The 19,002-nt window shown below is 39.1% G+C and overlaps 1 protein-coding gene across 7 annotated transcripts in view; it reads right to left on the minus strand.

Moving 5' to 3' along the window:
- Window positions 1-2,804: 2,804 nt before the first annotated feature.
- PPP1R9A (protein phosphatase 1 regulatory subunit 9A) overlaps window positions 2,805-19,002 on the minus strand; it is a 253,382-nt gene continuing 237,184 nt past the window's right edge. For 2 of the 7 annotated variants that reach the window (XM_054020400.1, XM_054020398.1), the window contains 5 exons: window positions 17,164-17,362; window positions 14,808-14,927; window positions 12,624-12,647; window positions 11,291-11,473; window positions 2,805-9,723 (listed from right to left, as the gene is read on the minus strand). In XM_054020400.1, coding sequence (XP_053876375.1) covers window positions 9,511-9,723; window positions 11,291-11,473; window positions 12,624-12,647; window positions 14,808-14,927; window positions 17,164-17,362 — 739 coding nt within the window. In that variant the 3' untranslated portion in view covers window positions 2,805-9,510. The remainder of the gene's footprint in view (window positions 9,724-11,290; window positions 11,474-12,623; window positions 12,648-14,807; window positions 14,928-17,163; window positions 17,363-19,002) is intronic. The other 5 variants (XM_054020402.1, XM_054020401.1, XM_054020404.1 and 2 more) reach the window with 3 other exon arrangements.

The raw sequence follows: 19,002 nt of genomic DNA on the forward strand, positions 1-19,002 counted from the left end.
ATCGTTGTTTTGTCCGTTATCCCAATTTTAAGTCCTAGGAAAAATAATGCCTGTATTGATCCTGGTTTTTATTTCAATTGTCGCTGTCTCTCTTCTTCAGGGCTTTTATATTGAGCCCATAGCTGTGGTATGTATGTTCTGCAGTCAGTCACGAACTCTAAGACGTAACAATGGAATGGGGGGAAAATTAAATGACTAGCTACCAGCATTTTTTTTTTAATATATATGTAGTAGTACCTCACAGCACATCACAAATCATGCAAATGCATTATCTTATGCTTTCAAAACGCTATGTTGTCAGCACTGGGGCCCTGTGCTGCTCTGGCCATCTCATCTGTTCTGTCTTTTGTACAGGCACAAGACACGTGTCTGTCTGAACCCTGTAGGGTCCCAGTCAACTAATTGTTTGCCCTGCTGTGAGGAGCATAGGGTTACCTGTAGCTCCTGAGTTTTCTTAATCACTGGCAGTTGGACACAGCACTATCTTCAATATAGGCCCTGTTAGTGCTGTCTCAAAAACCAGTTAGTATAGAATGACCTTTAAACACAACTTAATTATGCAACAGAAAAACTGATGTTAAACACAACTCTACCTGTAAAGTGATTTCTAGCAGCCATCTCTAGCAACAGGACCAAATGCCTCAGCCACATTTCAAGCCTGACCTACCGATGGTTCAAGTCTGTTTTTTCTGCATGGCGTTTTTCCAGTTTCACTACTTGGCTGTGGCCTGGGCACACAGTCCTCTTACTTGCCTTCTACCCACATGCATTTGCTGCAAAGAACAACTACAGCACATGAAACAACTGATGTAAAGCAACAGCTGCAATTTCATGTACAGTTGCTAAAATACATGGAAGAGGAGGCAGACCAGCCTGTGCTTGTAGACAAACTCTTCTACACACCAACTCCTCCCTTGGGAGACTGAGGTCAGAAATTCCAAGTGATGTCTTTCTTTGATCCCCTTTTAAAGCCCCCCTACAGTCCAAGTGGTAGATTCTGGAACATACAATTTTCAACATAGCATAAGGTCCCACTCACCAAACAGGACCAGCAGGAAATACTGATGAAAGCTACACTGAGAGGGGCAGTAGATAGGAGGTAGGCCATTGCCGGACTACAGAGTAAACTGCATAGAACCAGTTTGCGGTGGGGAGTGGCAGGGAGGATGGACAGATGCAACTGTTTGGAGAGTGTGAATGGCAGGATGGGGGCAGGGTTGGAAGAGCGAGTTACACAACCTACCAATAAATAAGTGCACCGTTAGTACCTTATTGTTTAAAGGGTTAAAATGATCCTTTCCCCCTCTTGCAGGTGGTGACCATGTTGTTGAAACATGACACTTGGTGACACCAGCTATTGGGTAACTTAGAGCCTGAACTCAGGACCTTTTCCATCCAGATTCAATGGTGACTATTTTGGTCTAGATACTGCCAGGAGTAACTCCGTTGCAGTGATGGCCATTACTTCAGCTATATACTGTTATTAAATTTGTGCTGAGCAGGGGAACAGCACCATTAGGTGGTTTGAGAAAGGCCCATTACAATTTTCAGTTTGGTGACGAGTGAATTGACACGATACTGTACTTGCCTTACCAAAAGTGATACAGCTCTTTAAAAAGTTCGGCCAGGGCTAGCACCAAAGATTTACCAACTGAACTGCTAGTGGCCTATTTTCTAGGTCCACTTAGGAAGATCATATATCAGCACATTTCAACACTGCATTAAGAAAAATCAGCCATATAATGCCATGCTAGTATGGTTTTTAACAGAATTGTGATGCACTGGGAATATGTCTCTCCAATTTATGATTTCTGGTTGATTTTGTGAAGTTGTGTTATGAAAAACAACTATGTCATAAATAACTAGGTGTATGTTGTTCTACCTCTGTCGACAGTCCTGTAGCTGGTACACACCTGACAGGGACAATGGAAAATACTTAAGGTTGCTGCTAACAGTACTTAGACCTCAGTATGCTAAAAAACAGCTGCATCCTTACAAACAAAGGCACGTAGGTGACCAAGAGTTGTTTATATAAAGGAACCCACTGGAACAGGGGGTGCCCGTCTGGAAGTGTCAGGCAGGAGAGAGCAAGGTCACACAAGCTGGGTAAGGGGCTTTGCAGGAGGGGAGAGCTCACACATCATGTACACCCTGCTTGCCTTCGTGGACACCGATAATCCCTAAGTACTCCCAAGAGAAGACTGAGCCAGGTGGGTTTAGGAGCTCCATTTCTAAGGGGTAACAGACAGCCTCAGGGCCCAGGAAATGTTGCAGAGAGGCCAAGGGAGAAACCATTGTTGCAGCCTGCCCAGGCGCCAAAGGTTTAAACCACGTATGGGGCATCCAAAGCGCAGAGGGGTTTGGATTCTCTTCCCAGACGTCCTAGTGGGTGGCCTGTGATAAGAATCATGGAGTGTAATAAGATCCAACCTGAATCCTGAATGCTGCACCATTTGTCCTGATCTTCTGGCTAACAGATGAGTTTAAAATGAACTTTAGACTTGCTGGGAAAGGAAGGGAAGAACAATTATGTGAAAGCCACCAAAAGCATAACTAAGGGCTTGCCTACAAGGAGAAATAGCCCAGAATAGCTAGCTTGCCATGTGGACACTTATCCTGCACTAAGAGTGCCTTTGTATAGCTTAATCTTCTTTGGAATAGCGATTGTGCCTTAAAGTCACATCCTATCTTATTCTGCAATAGACAGACCCTAACACATGGCAGTAGTTGTCCAATCTGAGTAACAGTTTATTAATTCTGGAATGAATAACAGAGGCATGAAGACTAAATAAAAATTCTTGTAACAAGTTTCAGTAGTTCTCTTTTTATTGCATTCGTTGTCTAACAATAATACTCATTGGCAAGAAATGTATTTACACTAACAAATTAATTTTAATCAAAGGTGATCGGTTTTTTTTTTTAATCTGTAAGAAAACAAAGGGCCACCATGATGTTTTGCTTTGAATGCCTCCAAATAATCAAATGTAAAGGAATGTTGTTTTTGGAAACTCAACAATCCAGAGAAGTACATATTAACCAAGCACAAGAGAACAAGCTCAGACAGGGCACTATTGTCTCTTCCATGCAGATGATTAGACACCAAGATGTACAAATGAAAAGTCCAGGATTACATGCAATTCATACACATTTGACCTTAAAAAAAATTCTGAAACATAACCATCTCCCTCGCTAAGATAAAAAGAAACAATAAAAAGCCCGTTTTTACAGTGGCACACAGTGCATTTCTGTTTTTTAGCTGCCCAGTCTTTTAGCAATATGTAGAACACTTGTTAGTTACCAGTGATTTATAAGTGCAACATCACTGAAAAATACAAAAGCAGTAGTAATGAGAGTAAATGAGTCAGGGAAAGCAAATATATTTTGGGGAGGTTCACTGTGCACCATGTCATCTCCATTTGAGGAGGCTTATTTGTTCCTTATTGTCTTTCGTGCCATGTAATTCTTGTTTCTTCTGGACACTTCATCAATATTGTGAGTCTTCCTGCATTTGCACCCAAGTCTGCTCCCACTGTGGTCAATGGCAAAACTCACACTGAAAACAATAGGAGCAGGATTAGGCCCCTTTTTTTGCTCAGTTTGGGGTTGATCCTGTAAAATGCTCAGCACCTTCCTCCAAAGCCAAACAGTGCTGAAGGCCCTTAACACCGCACAGGATTAAGCTGGATGAATTAGGAGATTTTCAGAGTCCAAACTTCTGAAAGAAACAAGCAGCACAAAGAGCTAAAGGCAAAACCTCCCAACAAGACATACACATCCCTTAGTCATTATTTACTGGCTATCACAAAAGTCCCAGTCCCGCTGCCAGGTAGTGAAAGAAGGCCTGTCTTAGGACCAGGACGGAATCAGAGGGCTCAGTTTCATGACTGTGATATCACAGCTTTCAAATAGGACAGTTTTTAAAATGTGAGAAAATGCAATAAAACATATCCAGAGCTTCGATGAAAAGGACTGTGCAACATGCACCTGACGTATAGCTAATTGTGTGATGTCTGGATGAGTCACTTCTCACATCACAATCCTGCCCAATAATCAACTGCTCAAAGCTCTCCAATAGACAGCTAAGCTAAGTTTACAAAATGTACAAAAAGTTTTTCTTCTTGTAATACTAATTCTATCCTGCCAAAAGAACACAAGGACAACATGCAGGGAAACGTACAGAGGAACAGTCTGTATATGGTTTTAATAAATGTTTTTGTTTAAAGTCTTGTGATCCATCAAGTATATAAAACATAACATGAAAACTCTGAGTGAGGCTAAAAACACATCGGAGTTATTATACAACTGGTACAAACTGCTAGAGCTTTGCTCTTATGAGTTTCATGATGTTATCGGAACCCTTGATGTGTGTTTTATGCGCATGTAGCCCTAAAACTCACAATTACCTACATATTAACTGCTACTAATCTCTTCAATAGTGTGTAAATTTGTGTATGTATATGTACATACACAAATGCAAAAGTATTTGTTAAAAAGCAAACCACAAGCCCCATCCCTTCATCATTTTCATTTCTAGAAATGCTCATTTCTTTCATGATTCTGAATCATTGATAAAAAAAATTCTCTGTGAACTCTGCCCTTTTCATTGGAACTGTTAAAGACATCCAAGTTGCTCAAACATGTGCTGTCTTTTTCAAACAACTTTCTATTTGTCAGAGTTTTGGACCAAGTTACAGGTTTTCTGAGATTTTAAAGCTTACAGAACAAAAGCTATAAACAAGTTTGCCTGCTCTCTAGTTGAGGTACAGCACAGGACTAAGCAAGTGCTATTAAAAGGCTGGATCCTGCCCCCACTGAACTCAATGACAAAACTCCAGTGGGAACAGGATTAGGTCCCAAAACATCATTTTGCTTGTCTCCCTCTCGGACATAAAATTTTTCTATCCATTTGAAAACACTGCTAAGGAATTGACACATAAACCTTGTTTTTGAAAATTGTCCTTAAATCCCAGATCTGGCACCCTGTACAAATCGCTCTTTAAGATACTTTTTAAAGAAATACGGCTATGCAAATACAAAACTTTCCTTCTGATTTTCAGTTCCATAGCACAGGATACTAGACTAGAACAGTATATCCCAGCCCCACATACGCAAAATGATACTACTGCCTATGCCTTCTTTGATTTCAACAGGAACACATCAGCAGATGTGGTGGGCATCATTGCCTCTGGTTGCCTGTGTGTGCTCTAAACAGCAATTGCTGGTGAGTCAGAGATCACACAATTGCATGGATGGCAGCTGGTGCTTGTACGCGCAGTGGACATGCTGAGACCTGAGGCTGCCAGATGATAAACATCCTAAATTCCCACTAACATCAATGGGAGTTGAGGACTGATGTGGCTTCTAGGAAATGCTGCTCTAGATCCTGTGAACACTCCTGTTTAGAAATGCAGCATTGTCTCAGCTCCATCGTGGCACAATAAAGGGTTACTGACATAAAAGCACCTACCCAAGCCGATATAGAAACATAACCCAGCTCTGTACAGCTTTTGTTACTTTTTTGCTCCATTATTTAGTTTTACTCCATTAATTGTGATGGGCTTTATGTACATGAACATCATTAGCTCTGCTAAGGCAGGCAGATGAAATGCAGAAACCGGTGGACAATACTAATCTGCATTATGCAACATTAAATGGGCTGAGTTCCTCATTGCTTTGCACTTGGTGTAATCATCTACACTAGTACACAGTGGGAGTCCAACACCACCTAATCAGAATGACAGCTTTTAGCACTCATTGCCCAGATGCAAATGGCTCCACAAGGTGCCAGGCAATGGGGAATGAGACCCATACATATTTGGCAGTTTGTACAGAACAAACCATGGCCTTTTGCTCCAGAACGGTTTCAATGCAACTGCTGGATTTCAATGCAGACACTAGCTTTTCTGGGGCTAAGCTTGTGAGAGCACCTTTGCATCTGTTATTTCCTATATCTTAAAAATCCCACTCTCTGCCTCCTTCATTCACTCTTTCACAATCTTTTCACAGCTAGAAGATGTGCATAAGTACATAGACTAGGGCTGCCAAACCTATTGGCACTAGCAGATCCAGAACTTCCAGAACTCAGTTACCACATACAAAACAGGGTGAACGTTAGCTAACCAGTTAGCTGCGAGTGCACCAGCACAGGAGAATAACTAACTGGGGTAGAGCTGGCATAGGCTGTATGGCTGGATTAGAGAGAATATGGCCAGAGTGCAGATGTGCTCCAGGGACACCAGGCTGCAGAATAGCCCCTAGGAAGCTAGCACACCTTACAGAATACCTGAGACTGCTCTAAATTACTCATTGGGACTGGTGACTGGCTGCCCAGGGATCAGGAAGCCACAAAAGAAGCTTAGAGTCACATTTGTGGAAGATACTCTGCCAGCTAGGCTGGGAGCAGAAGATTCATCTATTCATTCAGTACAGGACATTTGTCCATTCTGTTCCTTCTTATGATAGAGGTAACACACTATTCTAAACTAGCATTGTTCTTAGGGGAAGCTTACAGTGAGGTGGTTAAAGGCATTCTGAGTTTTTAATTAGATATATAATGGCAAATGCATATCATTTCTCAATATGGGAAAGAAAAATTGTGACAAACCTTTTATGGTTTTCTAGAAACCACTCAAACTGTATTGGTCACAAACACTGTGATTGTGACATGACTGTGTGTGTGCCATACATCAATGACTATCTTTAATAAAAAGGAATCTTAAAAATATATCTTATCATAGAAGGAAGAGCAGAACTCAGATACAGCTTGGTCCACTTTGTTTTCATTGGTCACTTTGCATTTTATGCTTTTATTTTTAACTGATTAAATCTATTTTTTAAAGTTAGATTTTCAACTCAAATAATTACAAAAAGTTTAAATTCACCATTTAGCTATAAAATAGTAAAAACAATAATTACTAGCACATAAATCAAATTAGCTATCTGCAGAGTAAGAACCTGATTTACAACGAGGTTAACTAGACACTGTTCTAAACAGCAAGAATGAAAAATCAATGCATAACACACACAGTAGTCTGCCTTGGGCTTTTAAGAAAACAAAGAACATAAATAGGAACATGCCCACAGTCTATTATGTACAACCACTTAAAACATTACCATCATGTAAACATAACTTAAGGAGAAAATAATCATCTAATGCATTTATCAACATTGTATTTAAAATAGTACATTTCCAGTTTCTTCCAGATAACTTTCTCTTACCTAAATATAACTTCATAAGCTCCTAAAATAACTGAGCATTAGTTTCACCAGGTCACCATGACACTGTAGTATAATTTGTCTCCTAGAAAGGAGATAGAAAGATTCAACTGAAGAGATGATTTCTCCCCACAATTATATTTCTCCACTAATGGCCTCTTTTTCTCTCTGGCAGCATTAGGAAACACCAAGACCTACCAGAAATATCAACGCTGTTTTAATAGAGTGTCCTTCACAGCAGTTTCATTACTTTATGTCTATAGATCAATGAAATATATACCAGAAACATACAGAAAGTAGATTTGGAAACAAAAAGGAAGCCATTACTAAGTAGATTTGTCAGATTATTCGTACTGAATGAACTAAGTTGTATCTATTTACAGAGTTTTCTACAGGTAAAAATACTATCGTCATTAAAATGAAAATTTGACAAATGTTAGATAATATGCGCATAGCATCCCAGTTAAGACATTCCAGAACTCTGAGCTTCAGAAGAGCTTTTTAAAAAAAAAAAAAAAAAAAGTAAATGTCAAAGTATATGATGGGGAAAAAAATCCCTTTAAAAATCATTCAGCATGTGCAGTTAACTTTCAGTCTGCTGAAACTCCAAGTTTTTAATTTTGCATCAATGACTAACAAAATAAGAATTAACTCCTGGCATGACTGACTACACAGAGATTACTACTTATGTCAATACGTATGGAATGCATTGAAGAGAACGGATGTTGCTATAACCTATAAATGCTATTACACAGTAAGCGTTGACTATAAAGCAATAATGTAATATCTTCATCTTCCCATTATGTAAGCTTGTTCATTGTCCTCCCATTCATTTGGTGAAATAATGAAAATTTAAATAGAGGCTGCTAAGAGACTGTAATACCACACAGTGCCAGACTATACTGTTTGCTTCATTAATAGACATATCTATATACGAGAAATCTCTGAAGTATGTAGCGCAACAGCCAATTTAAGCATTCCAAACATTCTGCAAAGTATGCCTCAAGGCTGAATTTTTAGTGGGGAATGTCCTCACGACACTCTATTTAAAACAGGTAGTGCATGACAGCTTTGCATTTAGTAGCCTTCTTCCATATTGTAGCCTATATTAGTTGGCCTTAATATTAGTGAATCTTGTTTTCCTTTGAGCAGCATTTTTTTTTTTTTTTTTTTTTAAAAGTGCACCTCATTGAAAACTGAAAGCCTTTAGCAGGCTCAAATTTGGAGATCATTTCAGCAGACAGCAGTTGTGATTAGATCACAGCTCTGCAGGTCAGAGCACAAAGCTCACTGCCCCCAGCACTCAGTGGAGACAGAATCTGCAGATGTGGTATTTTCCTTAGAAATACAACCCCCTCCAAACACCCACTTTTCTTTTCAGAATCTGTTTAAAAAGGAAGCTTATAGTGTGTTACAGGAAAGTTTATCTGTACACCCCATGAGCACAATGACCTGTGTACTCTAAAGATCTATCTGTTGTGTCAAGGTCAGAAAGTCAGCCTTGCTCGGATATCGGGAGGATAAATGTTACCCTCAGAACCCCTTGTAAACCAGCTTTGTCTCCTTCTTGTATTAAATTACTGTACAGCTCACAAGAGTGTCAACTTCCCCTCTTTTGCCCAGAAAGGATAATGACTCTCCTATCCTTATCTCCAGCATATAATTACAAGTCACTGAACAATTGCATTTGCAAAACGGTGGCATTTTAAGGTACTGATGCGAGCTGTAGCCTGTTCCAGCAGACAGAACTAAATATCAGAGTCGTGTAAAAGAGTTGAGATTCCAGTTAGAAATATGAGTCAATGGTAACAGATGTGGGAACAACTCCAGTTACCCAGATTCAAAAATCTCCTCTGATCATTGCAATCTACCACCAGGGATCCTGTTCAAAATGTGGTTGTGATGCAATGGACCACATCCCTCTTTGTCACACTGGTTACCAATATGACCAAACACAACCAGCCCAATACAAAATAGCAGTTTGAAAGTAAAATCCCTCAATGTTTCTCCAAAATAGGATACCTGGCTTGCAAGTAACAACAACAACAACAACAAATAAAATAAAACAATGGTTTTGGATTGTTCAGCGGATCAAAAATAAGAGCATGTATTGTAACTACAGGAAAATGTAGCCAGACAATATAAACTTCCCTATTCATTCTATTTATAGCATCATATTTGTGTACATATTCCTGTGTAATGACCACAAGAAAATGGGAGGGGTACTGTAGACAACTTGAGTTTCTTTGCCTGAAGTGTCTCCACATTAACTAACATAGTAGTAGTTCTGGCTCATCATTGCTCATTAGCGCCCTCTGTTGCATCTGATGAAGACTTGTCTAGTTTCTTTGACTTCCTTTGAAGCCGCTCTTGTTCTTTCTTCCTAAGCTTTTCCCTTTGCTTTTCCATTTTCTCTTGAGCTTTTCGAGCTCTCTCGATGGACACTTTCATTTCCTTTAGCTTTTTTTTAATGATTGCTCGGTCCTGGGAAGATGTCATACCAAGGGCCTAATATTAAAGAAAGAAATAGAATAAGAGAATTAAAGAATCCCATGCAGTTTCATTTATGGCCAAATTATGTAAATTAAATAATAACAACTAAACTAGAAGACAGTGAAAACTGAACAAACTCAACGAAACTGAAGACAGTGAAAACTTGAGTTAATGTCAGGTAGGAAACAGGAGTTCATGACATCAAGTTAGTGCACTGAAAATAATAATACTTTGCCCTTCTATTGTATGTTGCCTTCCACATAAGGAAATCAAAACACTTTATAGAATATTAAAGATTTTGATCAACTGAGAAACACAGGCACACAGAGGTTAAGTGATTTGCCCAGAGTCGGAGAAGTGTGTGGCAGAGCTAGGAACAGACCCCATATTTCCTGAGTCCCAGCCTTTGCTTTTGCCACAAGACCATTCTTTCCCCCATAAACAATCCTGGAGATACAGAAAGGTTAAAATCCAATTTTTCAAATAGTTGGTAAATGTTGTGTGTCCAACTGAGACACTAAGGGCCTGAATTTCACATATGCTGAGCCCCTAGAACTCCAGATTTTATTTATTTTATCAGCAGTATGCTCATGATTTTATTGCAACAAATTAATGCACACTTTGTATATCAAAACTTTTAAACTGTGTATCTAGACCCAATATACTATCCACGGCCAACCCCCTTCTCTGATACATATGATAGACAAATGTGTGGTAGAAAGAGACTGACAATGAACCATATACATGGACTGATGAAAAAAGGCAAAGCTGTACAAGGCACACTCTTCACCAGCAGACCAATATTTAGGCTTGGAAGGATTTGATTTTTTTAAATCGGTAAATGTCAGTAAACGCTGATTTCACCATACACACACAAACAGGGAAAATATTTCCATTGGTAACAACAGAAATTAACAGATAGTCAGAAAAATGCTGCCTGAGAACTTATCAGAGGTTGATTTCAAAATATACAAAGTAAATATCCTTAAATGTGCTGTTAACAATTTGTGTTTTAACAGTTATAAAGCTTTACCTTCTTGAATCTCAGTATATACACTCTCATTAAATAATTATTGTCTGACCCGCCCACCCATAATTTCTTGCAACTGTGAAAATTGAAATCAATGCAAACTGGAAAAAATGCTGGACAATAAACAGAAATTATTTGCTGAAATTATAAAAAAAATTGAATTCTGCCAAGCCTACAGATATTTTACCTCTACTTCTTGTGTGCTGATATTTAACATCTTACATGACTCACATTTTTACAAAATGGAGTTGGATGAGAAATATGTGCATGCAAATACCACTTATGCATGCAATTATCTGATCTGTGCATGCAAATGTGGGTACACTATACACCCACATTTTTTGCAAAGCAAATGGGCCTCAATTTCTTTAAAAAACGGGTCTAAATGATTCTAGTAATACTCTGGCCTTCTGTACCATGTCTATTATTATAGTCTGTCTTCATTCCATACACAGTCCTTTTTTGCATTCCTAAGGAATTCTCTTTTTATCTAAGAATATCTTCAGTGACAATAAATAACATAGAAAGTTTGTCCCCAAGACAGTCTATTACCTTAAGCTTACTCCCATCCAGCTGAAGGAGATGCTCTCCATTAATGTTTTGGGCGGTGAATTCAGAAACATACTGTTCAAAGTTGAGGCTCATTAACCAGTGGGAAACTTGCTGTATGCTCCATTCCTGAACAGCACGATTCTGACACTGACTGTGTTTAGGAGACTGTCCATCATCAAGGATCTGTGACAAAAATATGATGCATATAATTAAAAGGGCAAAACTGACTAATAATGGCATATTGCTGCACATACTTGCAACACTACAGTAGAGGTATTTGTACTATCGTCACTACAACACTTCAGTAGTGATACACCAATATATTACAACAGTATCTACCCAGATATCACATAGTGCAACAGAAATAGCTTGGTAATGCTAGTTTTCTGTGTGCAGGCACACAAAAGAGGAAGTCACAGACAATGACTGATTAGGGCTAGGCAGCACAATGGGAAGATTCCCATCCCCTCTCCAGGTTTGAATCTTTTAACATGTCTTTGGACAGAATGTTTTTAAGGATATACTGGAATTTTGTGGTCTACCTTAAAGGCGCATTACGGTATGTTTGGAAAGTTTAAAATATGAAATTCAAAAAATTCCTTACAAAACCACTCCAAAATTCAAGATGACAATAATAAATAGCGAAAGTTATTGTCTAGGAAAACGATGAGAAGAGACACAGTCACAGTACAGAACAGACAGTGAGCCTCATCCTTGGCCCCGGATCTAGCTGCTCTGTGCTGTATGAAGGAAACAGCAGGAAAGCTGTGCTAAAGGAGACAGCCGGGGATTCCTGGGTGATGTGAAGCAGGCATAGCTCCTCCCGCCTGTGCCGCACAGGGGGTATGCTGGGGTTGAGCTGGAACACATGATGCTCTGATCAATCCCTGATCAGTGAAGCAGTTGCTATGGGACCGCTGCAGTTGGCGTAATTTAGAACAGTCTTTAAGCTGGTTTAAATTGCACGGGGGGCTGTTTCAGCCCCCAGCAGGCCCCTGGATCGGGGATGGGGAAAGATGGCATAAACCCTAAACCCTAAGCGTTTGCCTACTCTGCACCAAGCATGAACTCAGCACAGCGGCGGAGTCAGTCCAGTGTACTTGTTCTGAAATGCAGCCCCCACAAACACCTCAATAAACCACAAGGAATGTAATTTGCTATAAGCCCGAAAACTGCAGCAGGAAGGCTGACACCTGTGGGCTTGTGTTTGTGCTTTAACAGGGAGATTTGCCGCACAACGGAATAAGATCAGAAATGCAAATCTGCAAATGAGACGACAAATTGCCACGCCACGGTCACACAGTCCACCACAAAGAGCTCACTAGTATCTCACCTCATCATCAATCATATCCAGGCTCTGAGTGAGGGAGCAACAAAGAAATGGGAAAGAAAAGCATTATAGAAACAAAATACAGAACATGTAACAGCGTGCGAGAGAGTTCAGGCAAGGGCAGCACCGCGATTTGCAAACAGGTCTGGTTATTGAAAAACAGAGCACTTTTAAAACTATTTCCAAACCCAGAAAGGTTATGCTCACAGCTTAACTACAAAGCACACAATTTCCTAGTTAGGGCCCGTCCTGATCCTGCATCACTGGTCAATGGGAGCTTTGCCAATGACTACAATGGAAGCAGCAAAGACCCTCAGTTTCTAGGGTGTGAAGTGGAATAAGAATGTGTGTTCCTCCCCACCCCTTGCTTATCATTCTTTTGTCTCACAAGTGGTTATGTCGTCTCCAGCAGGGAGGTCTGTGGGAGAGGTTCCTGGCAGTACCACTAGTAATCCCAGATCTGTAGCAGTCAGCAGTGAACGGCTAAAGACTCATCCAAGCAGCATCTCTTACAAGAAGGGCTGGGTAGGTGTCCTCTGCAGCACTCACTGAACACACCGACTGATTCAGAAGCTGCTATTTAGTATGCAGCAGAGGACAGAGAGGCCATTATTTTATTTTATTTTATTTTATTTTTATAGCCTGTTTATATTAGATATTGCAGAGACAGCAAAGTCAAAGTATTAGGAGAGAGGGCTTAAAAAGAAAAATGGAAGCATTTTCAAACTTATCATTTGGCATACCGGATACAGAGTATTATCTACACTGAAATACATAGCAAATAAGAATTATGTGAAATAATAAGAGAGCAAAAATATTTAATAACGTAGATTTTAGTGAAATGTACTGTCAAAATAGAAAGATCATGTAGAATGAATGAGTCTAAATGAACAGTTCTTTACCGTTTGCTATTCTCATTAGTACAGACAATTCTCACAGGACCACTGCCCAGCAGTCTACTGTGGTCATAGTAAACATCTACTCTTAAACAGCAGCAATACTCCTACCTATAGTAAGTAGTGTCTATAGGACTTCTAGCCTTGTAGACTTAAATTTTGACAACTGTGGCTATATGTAACAGTCATCTCCTTTTAAACACATGCAGAGCAGGCATTAATATTAATCTGTAGTAATATATTTATAACAACAAACGTAAGTGTCCTAAAAATAATAGAAACAGATGTTTCAAAATCAAGCTCTCTAGAGCAAATCCTGGCATGTATCTCACACAAGAAAATATGGAGTTCACCATAATATTTACAGTGGATTACAGGTTCTGTGTTTATAAAAAGATAAAGATGCTCATCTGCACCTTATCTGGGTTCACATGTAACCTAGGCATGATCTGCTGCTTAGTGAGTCAGTAGTCCAGATCCTCAGCTAGTGTAAATAACTGTAGCTCCACAGAAGAGCTGGCCCAGTGACTTTACCAAGCTCGTTTTAGGACCCCATTTTCAAAACAGAGCATCTGTTTGTGACATGTAATTTTGGCACCCAATCCAATGGGCACAATTTTCGCACACTAACACTTGTGCAAAGAAACAAAACAAGACAACCTCTGGTCAAAACACAGCACAGAATTTAGGTGAACTCTACTGTGCATGCACAAACCAAGCACAAATTGAATGCAAATGTGCATGGTATAAAGTTTACATATTATAGACGTGTAATAATGTGCAAAAACTGCACAGACAGGTGATTTTTTTTAACTCATCACACACACAGAGGTTGGGTGGAGGCACCTTTGAAGTTTGGTCCTTAAAATTCAATCATAAATGGCTTCACCAGCTGGTCTAACTATACCATACCTCTACAACCTAGCTAGCCCACACTCCATATTCCCTCAAAGGCATCCCAGTTATATTTATTTTAACATATGACATTAACAAACTGTGTATATTAGTCCGTGTGCATGTACTTAAATGTAAATATAGGAAAAATATACAGAAACAAAATGGTGGCAAAGGCATGTTTTATGAATCCAATCTTATTTTGTTATTTCCCTATTTTATTTCCTATACATACTGAAGTATTAAACATACTGTAATAAAAGGCAAACCAGGAATCAAATACTTCTTTTCCAATGATGTTTTCTAGAAAATAACTATAATTTGAATACTTATTAAGAAAAATCCTATTGGAAAAAAAAATTAACTCTTGCCCATTATAAAAATGACAGAGACATACCTCATCTGATGATAATGCTAAGGAATGAGAGAAACCAGGGGTTTTCGGTTCTGCTCCTAAACCACTCAAATCAGCTGAGCTTGTGCTGCTGGGACTGAAGTCATCAGTGAATGTGAAATTCTGTAGACAAAAAGATGGGTCAAAGTCAACATAGGATCTTACACACACATCTTGTAGGAGACTTGCTTTTCCCCTCCAGGCTGGCATAGTTCAGGAGTGATTTCAATAATTTACTGAACCAATTATTATAAGGATGCCCAATCTTTATTACTGTTAATGATTTGTGAAATAATATGTAATATGTCTATTACTGTGGTATTAGAGAGACCAACACAGCTACAAAAACAGTGCAAACAACATATTACTGTGGTATGTATTTAAGAGAGATTTTTGCCAGGTTAGTGTCTTAGTAACAAAGATGTCTGAGAGCAATTTCCAGGCTTCCACTTAGAGATGACACTCCCTGCCCCTTCTGAGGCTGCCAACTTCACTGCTTCTCATGGCTGATCAATAGCCTTTGCAGCCTTCCAGGATGCCTGCCCTCCACACATTTAGGACAATCACAGCACATGCAGTTACACAATGGGTAGGAGAGAGGGTGGATTATGAGGGAGAAATGAAAGTCACTATTGAAAAGGCAAGGAAATCATCCTGTGAATCCATTTTGGATTAGGCCCTAAATAAACTCTTATAGAAATGAGAGGTTCTTCCCTCTTTGCCTAAACCTTTAGATAAGACAGAAGGTAAAGGAGACCTTCTGATGTTAGGTGCTGCTATTCACTGCAACGGTAACCACAAAATAGACATTTATTTTCCTTAAAAATGAAATGACAAATATTATACTGTATAGCAAAGATGAGCAAAATATTACTCCATGATTCATATATAGTCCTAGAAATTCATAAAAATCACCATTGGGGAATACAACAATTGGCAACAGATCTGCATTAGAGTTTGGAAAACAGTTCAATTTCAAAACAACAACAAAAATTAAGAAATTCCTGACGCGACTGAGGTTCAATAAAAAATAAACAGATTCAGACTCCACATCCTCGGTGTTCAAATCCAGAGACGAATGTGCAATAATGTAAAAAGTGTAAGTCAGTGCAAAGAAACAAACAACAAAAATACCCACACATTTTTCAACTAGCTCTTTAAAAAAAATATGAAGAATATCCAGTCTTGACCTCCCTTTTTCTGCTGGAAGTCCCTCTGGAGAACTAGTGGGATAATGACATCACATGAAAGTTGGGTACACCCAACTACTTTTTGTCCCTTTGAAAATCTCCCCCCCACATACACCCTGTGTCGCCTTTATGTGCCCTATCTTTGCTCAGTCCAAATCAGGTAATCTTGTCTTTCTCTCCGCATAATGGTAAGATTTTGTTTCCAGTCAGAGTTCTGCAATCTTGTAGATTCCTATGTAGGCCCTAAGGAATGGTAAATGCCTTTGAAAACTTCGAAAATTGCTACTGCATATGTGAAAAATGAATGTCACTTGGAGTCACACTCCCGAAAAGGAGGGTCAGAACCACTTCAGTTTCCTTTCCAGCCCAATATAAATAGTGACGTGCACAGGCTATAACAAGGTATATTCTGCTAGAGAAATATTTCCCACAGATGAAAACAGATTAAACAACACAGGAAAGTTATGTACAATACATTTTAGGGCTATCATGCTGAAAGCTTTCATGCACATAGAAAGGAATCACAAAAATATTTTAAATAATTCATGTTTTTAACTTCAAATATTTTCAGAAATGGAATTAAATCTGATATCCAACATGTGCAAAAGGCAGATTTGTTATTGTGCAAAAAAAGGCAAATAACTAACAGTGAAGTTTGAAAGTGATCTCTTCCACCAACAGAAGTTGGTCCAATAGAAGATATTACCTCACCCACCTTGTCTCTCTAATATCCTGGGACCGACAGGGCTACAACATTGCCAACAGTGTACATTATTGACATTTCTTAGTTTGCAAACGTCTCACTTTGAGAGGTTAAACGGAGTTAGATATTCCCTCCCCTCGACAATCAGTCCTGAAAAATGCAGTAAAATATCTGTAATTTAATACACAAATCTAGCATTTGTTCTGTGAATAAAAATGCTGTTTTCCACTGGTGCCATTTGGTATGGTGCAGCACATCATACCGATCTTACTAGTAACATACATCAAAAGAGAGACGGAATAAAAAGGTATATACAATCTGGAATGGTAGTATTCAAAATGATGGGTTTTTACTGTACAATGAACACCATGCATTGTTTATTGCAGTATTACCACATTGGCTCTTTATTTCTCCTGAAGCATTGAACTTCCCACATACTGGGAATACGGTAGCTTTTGTTTTCTACCTTGGACCCTTTTTTAGCTGGACTTAGATTTTCAGAGGACGGTTCAGTTGAGCTGCTAGATGAAGGCAGGTTGCTGGAAGAATTGGATCCCCTGCCACTCTCTCCATACCATGTGAATGGTATGCTATAGGGGAGAGAGGAGGATCGCTCTGATATAGATGCATTGCTTGCTGAGCTCTCCAGCATCTCTCGAGTGGTCCTGTTTAAAAGAAAGGAGCCGCAATCTGCGTTAGATTATAAAACTCAATAAACAAAATAATTATTTAAAATAACATAATTACAAAAAGAGTAATTACTTCTAAAAACATGGTTGAACACTAAAATAACTTGTAGGTATTGGCATTATGAAAACATAACATTAGATAAGGGGAGAAAAGGGTAGTTTTTGAACTCAAGTTCTCTATATGTAATATCAGTATCCTGACATAAATTTTAAAGACTTTTCTTTATAAAGTTTTTTTTAGGTAAGCCTAATCAAATGATCAGCTTACCTTTGCTAAAACAAAAATAGAGTGACTTGAATGTCACCATCGAGGAAAAGCTAACAGTTATAAGAATAACAGGGTAAATTATTACCTCTATTCTGTCCAAGTGTGTTAGGTGCTTTATGGACAAGCTATAAAGTCTGGGCTCCTGCCCCAAAGACTTTACATTCTAGAATCACTGGGGCTGCCGGGACTTAACTGAGGCCAGAATTTGGCCCATGGGCTTTGGCTATATTTTGAGATATCTTTTGAGCAGGATTTATGATAGCCTGTTTCAGAATTGAATGGTTCTATTGCTTTAAAATACATGTATTTAACTCTGCCCCCGGATCTCACAGCAAAATTCTGTATTTAGTTGCACCAGCACAGGTGCTAGAACTTGGGTGCAGCAGCACCCCCTGGCTTAAAGTGATTTCCATTCACAGAGAGGGTTTACAGTTTGGTTCAATGGCAATCATCACCCCTACTATACAAATTGTTTCAGCACCCCGGCCACCAATGTAAATCTGGCATAACTCCATTGGAATTAATGGAGCCCCCCTGAATTTTATAGTGGTGTCAGAGCAGGATTTTAGCCCCCTGTCTTTCTTATGCTTTTTATCTGTATATGGTGGATATATTCCTAAGGCTGGGACACTTCAAAAGGCTCTTCTTTCATGCATACACACCATTTTAGTTGGTTACCCGAACTTTAGAATAATACAATCTAGATCAAGAGGGCTCATTAGGGTTTCAGAGCAGGCACATGGAGCTAAGTATATTTTGTTTATTTGCTCTAATGAAATTTGGATGTAGTTATAATGATTGTACAAAACCTAGAGCCACATTTATTTCAAAAATTCAATTTCCAAATATCCCCATGTATTAGCATTCTGCAGTATTTTTAAGGAGGGGAAGTAATACTTATCACTTCAAGCCTTCAAACTGATTTATAACCATTTACCTACTTATTAATCCTCAGCAGCTCTGTGAAGTAGGAAGTATTGCACCCATTTTGCAGATAGAGAAACTGAGGCAAAGAGAGGGTAAATAACTACCAAAGCAAGTTGGTGGCAGATGAGAACTGAACAGTGCCCAAGTGTTGTTTTTTCTGACCATACCATACCTCAAAGTAAAGGCCATTCATACTAACTGAACTCTATTGCCTGCCCAGAGAAATGCTGGACAAATGACCATATACATTTATAAAAACACATAACGCAACTTCAGATCGTAAAAAAAAGCAGCTTATTTAACTACAGTAAGCAGAAAATGATCAGCTGTTCTCTGGCTGGAGCAGACAAGCCTGATTGCTCTAGGCCCATGAGTAGCCAGGTTTGGCATAAGGTCCACCCACAGCGGCAGAGCAGGAATC

The sequence above is a fragment of the Malaclemys terrapin genome, chromosome 2, assembly GCF_027887155.1.
Source record: "Malaclemys terrapin pileata isolate rMalTer1 chromosome 2, rMalTer1.hap1, whole genome shotgun sequence".
Lineage (NCBI taxonomy): Eukaryota > Metazoa > Chordata > Testudines > Emydidae > Malaclemys > Malaclemys terrapin.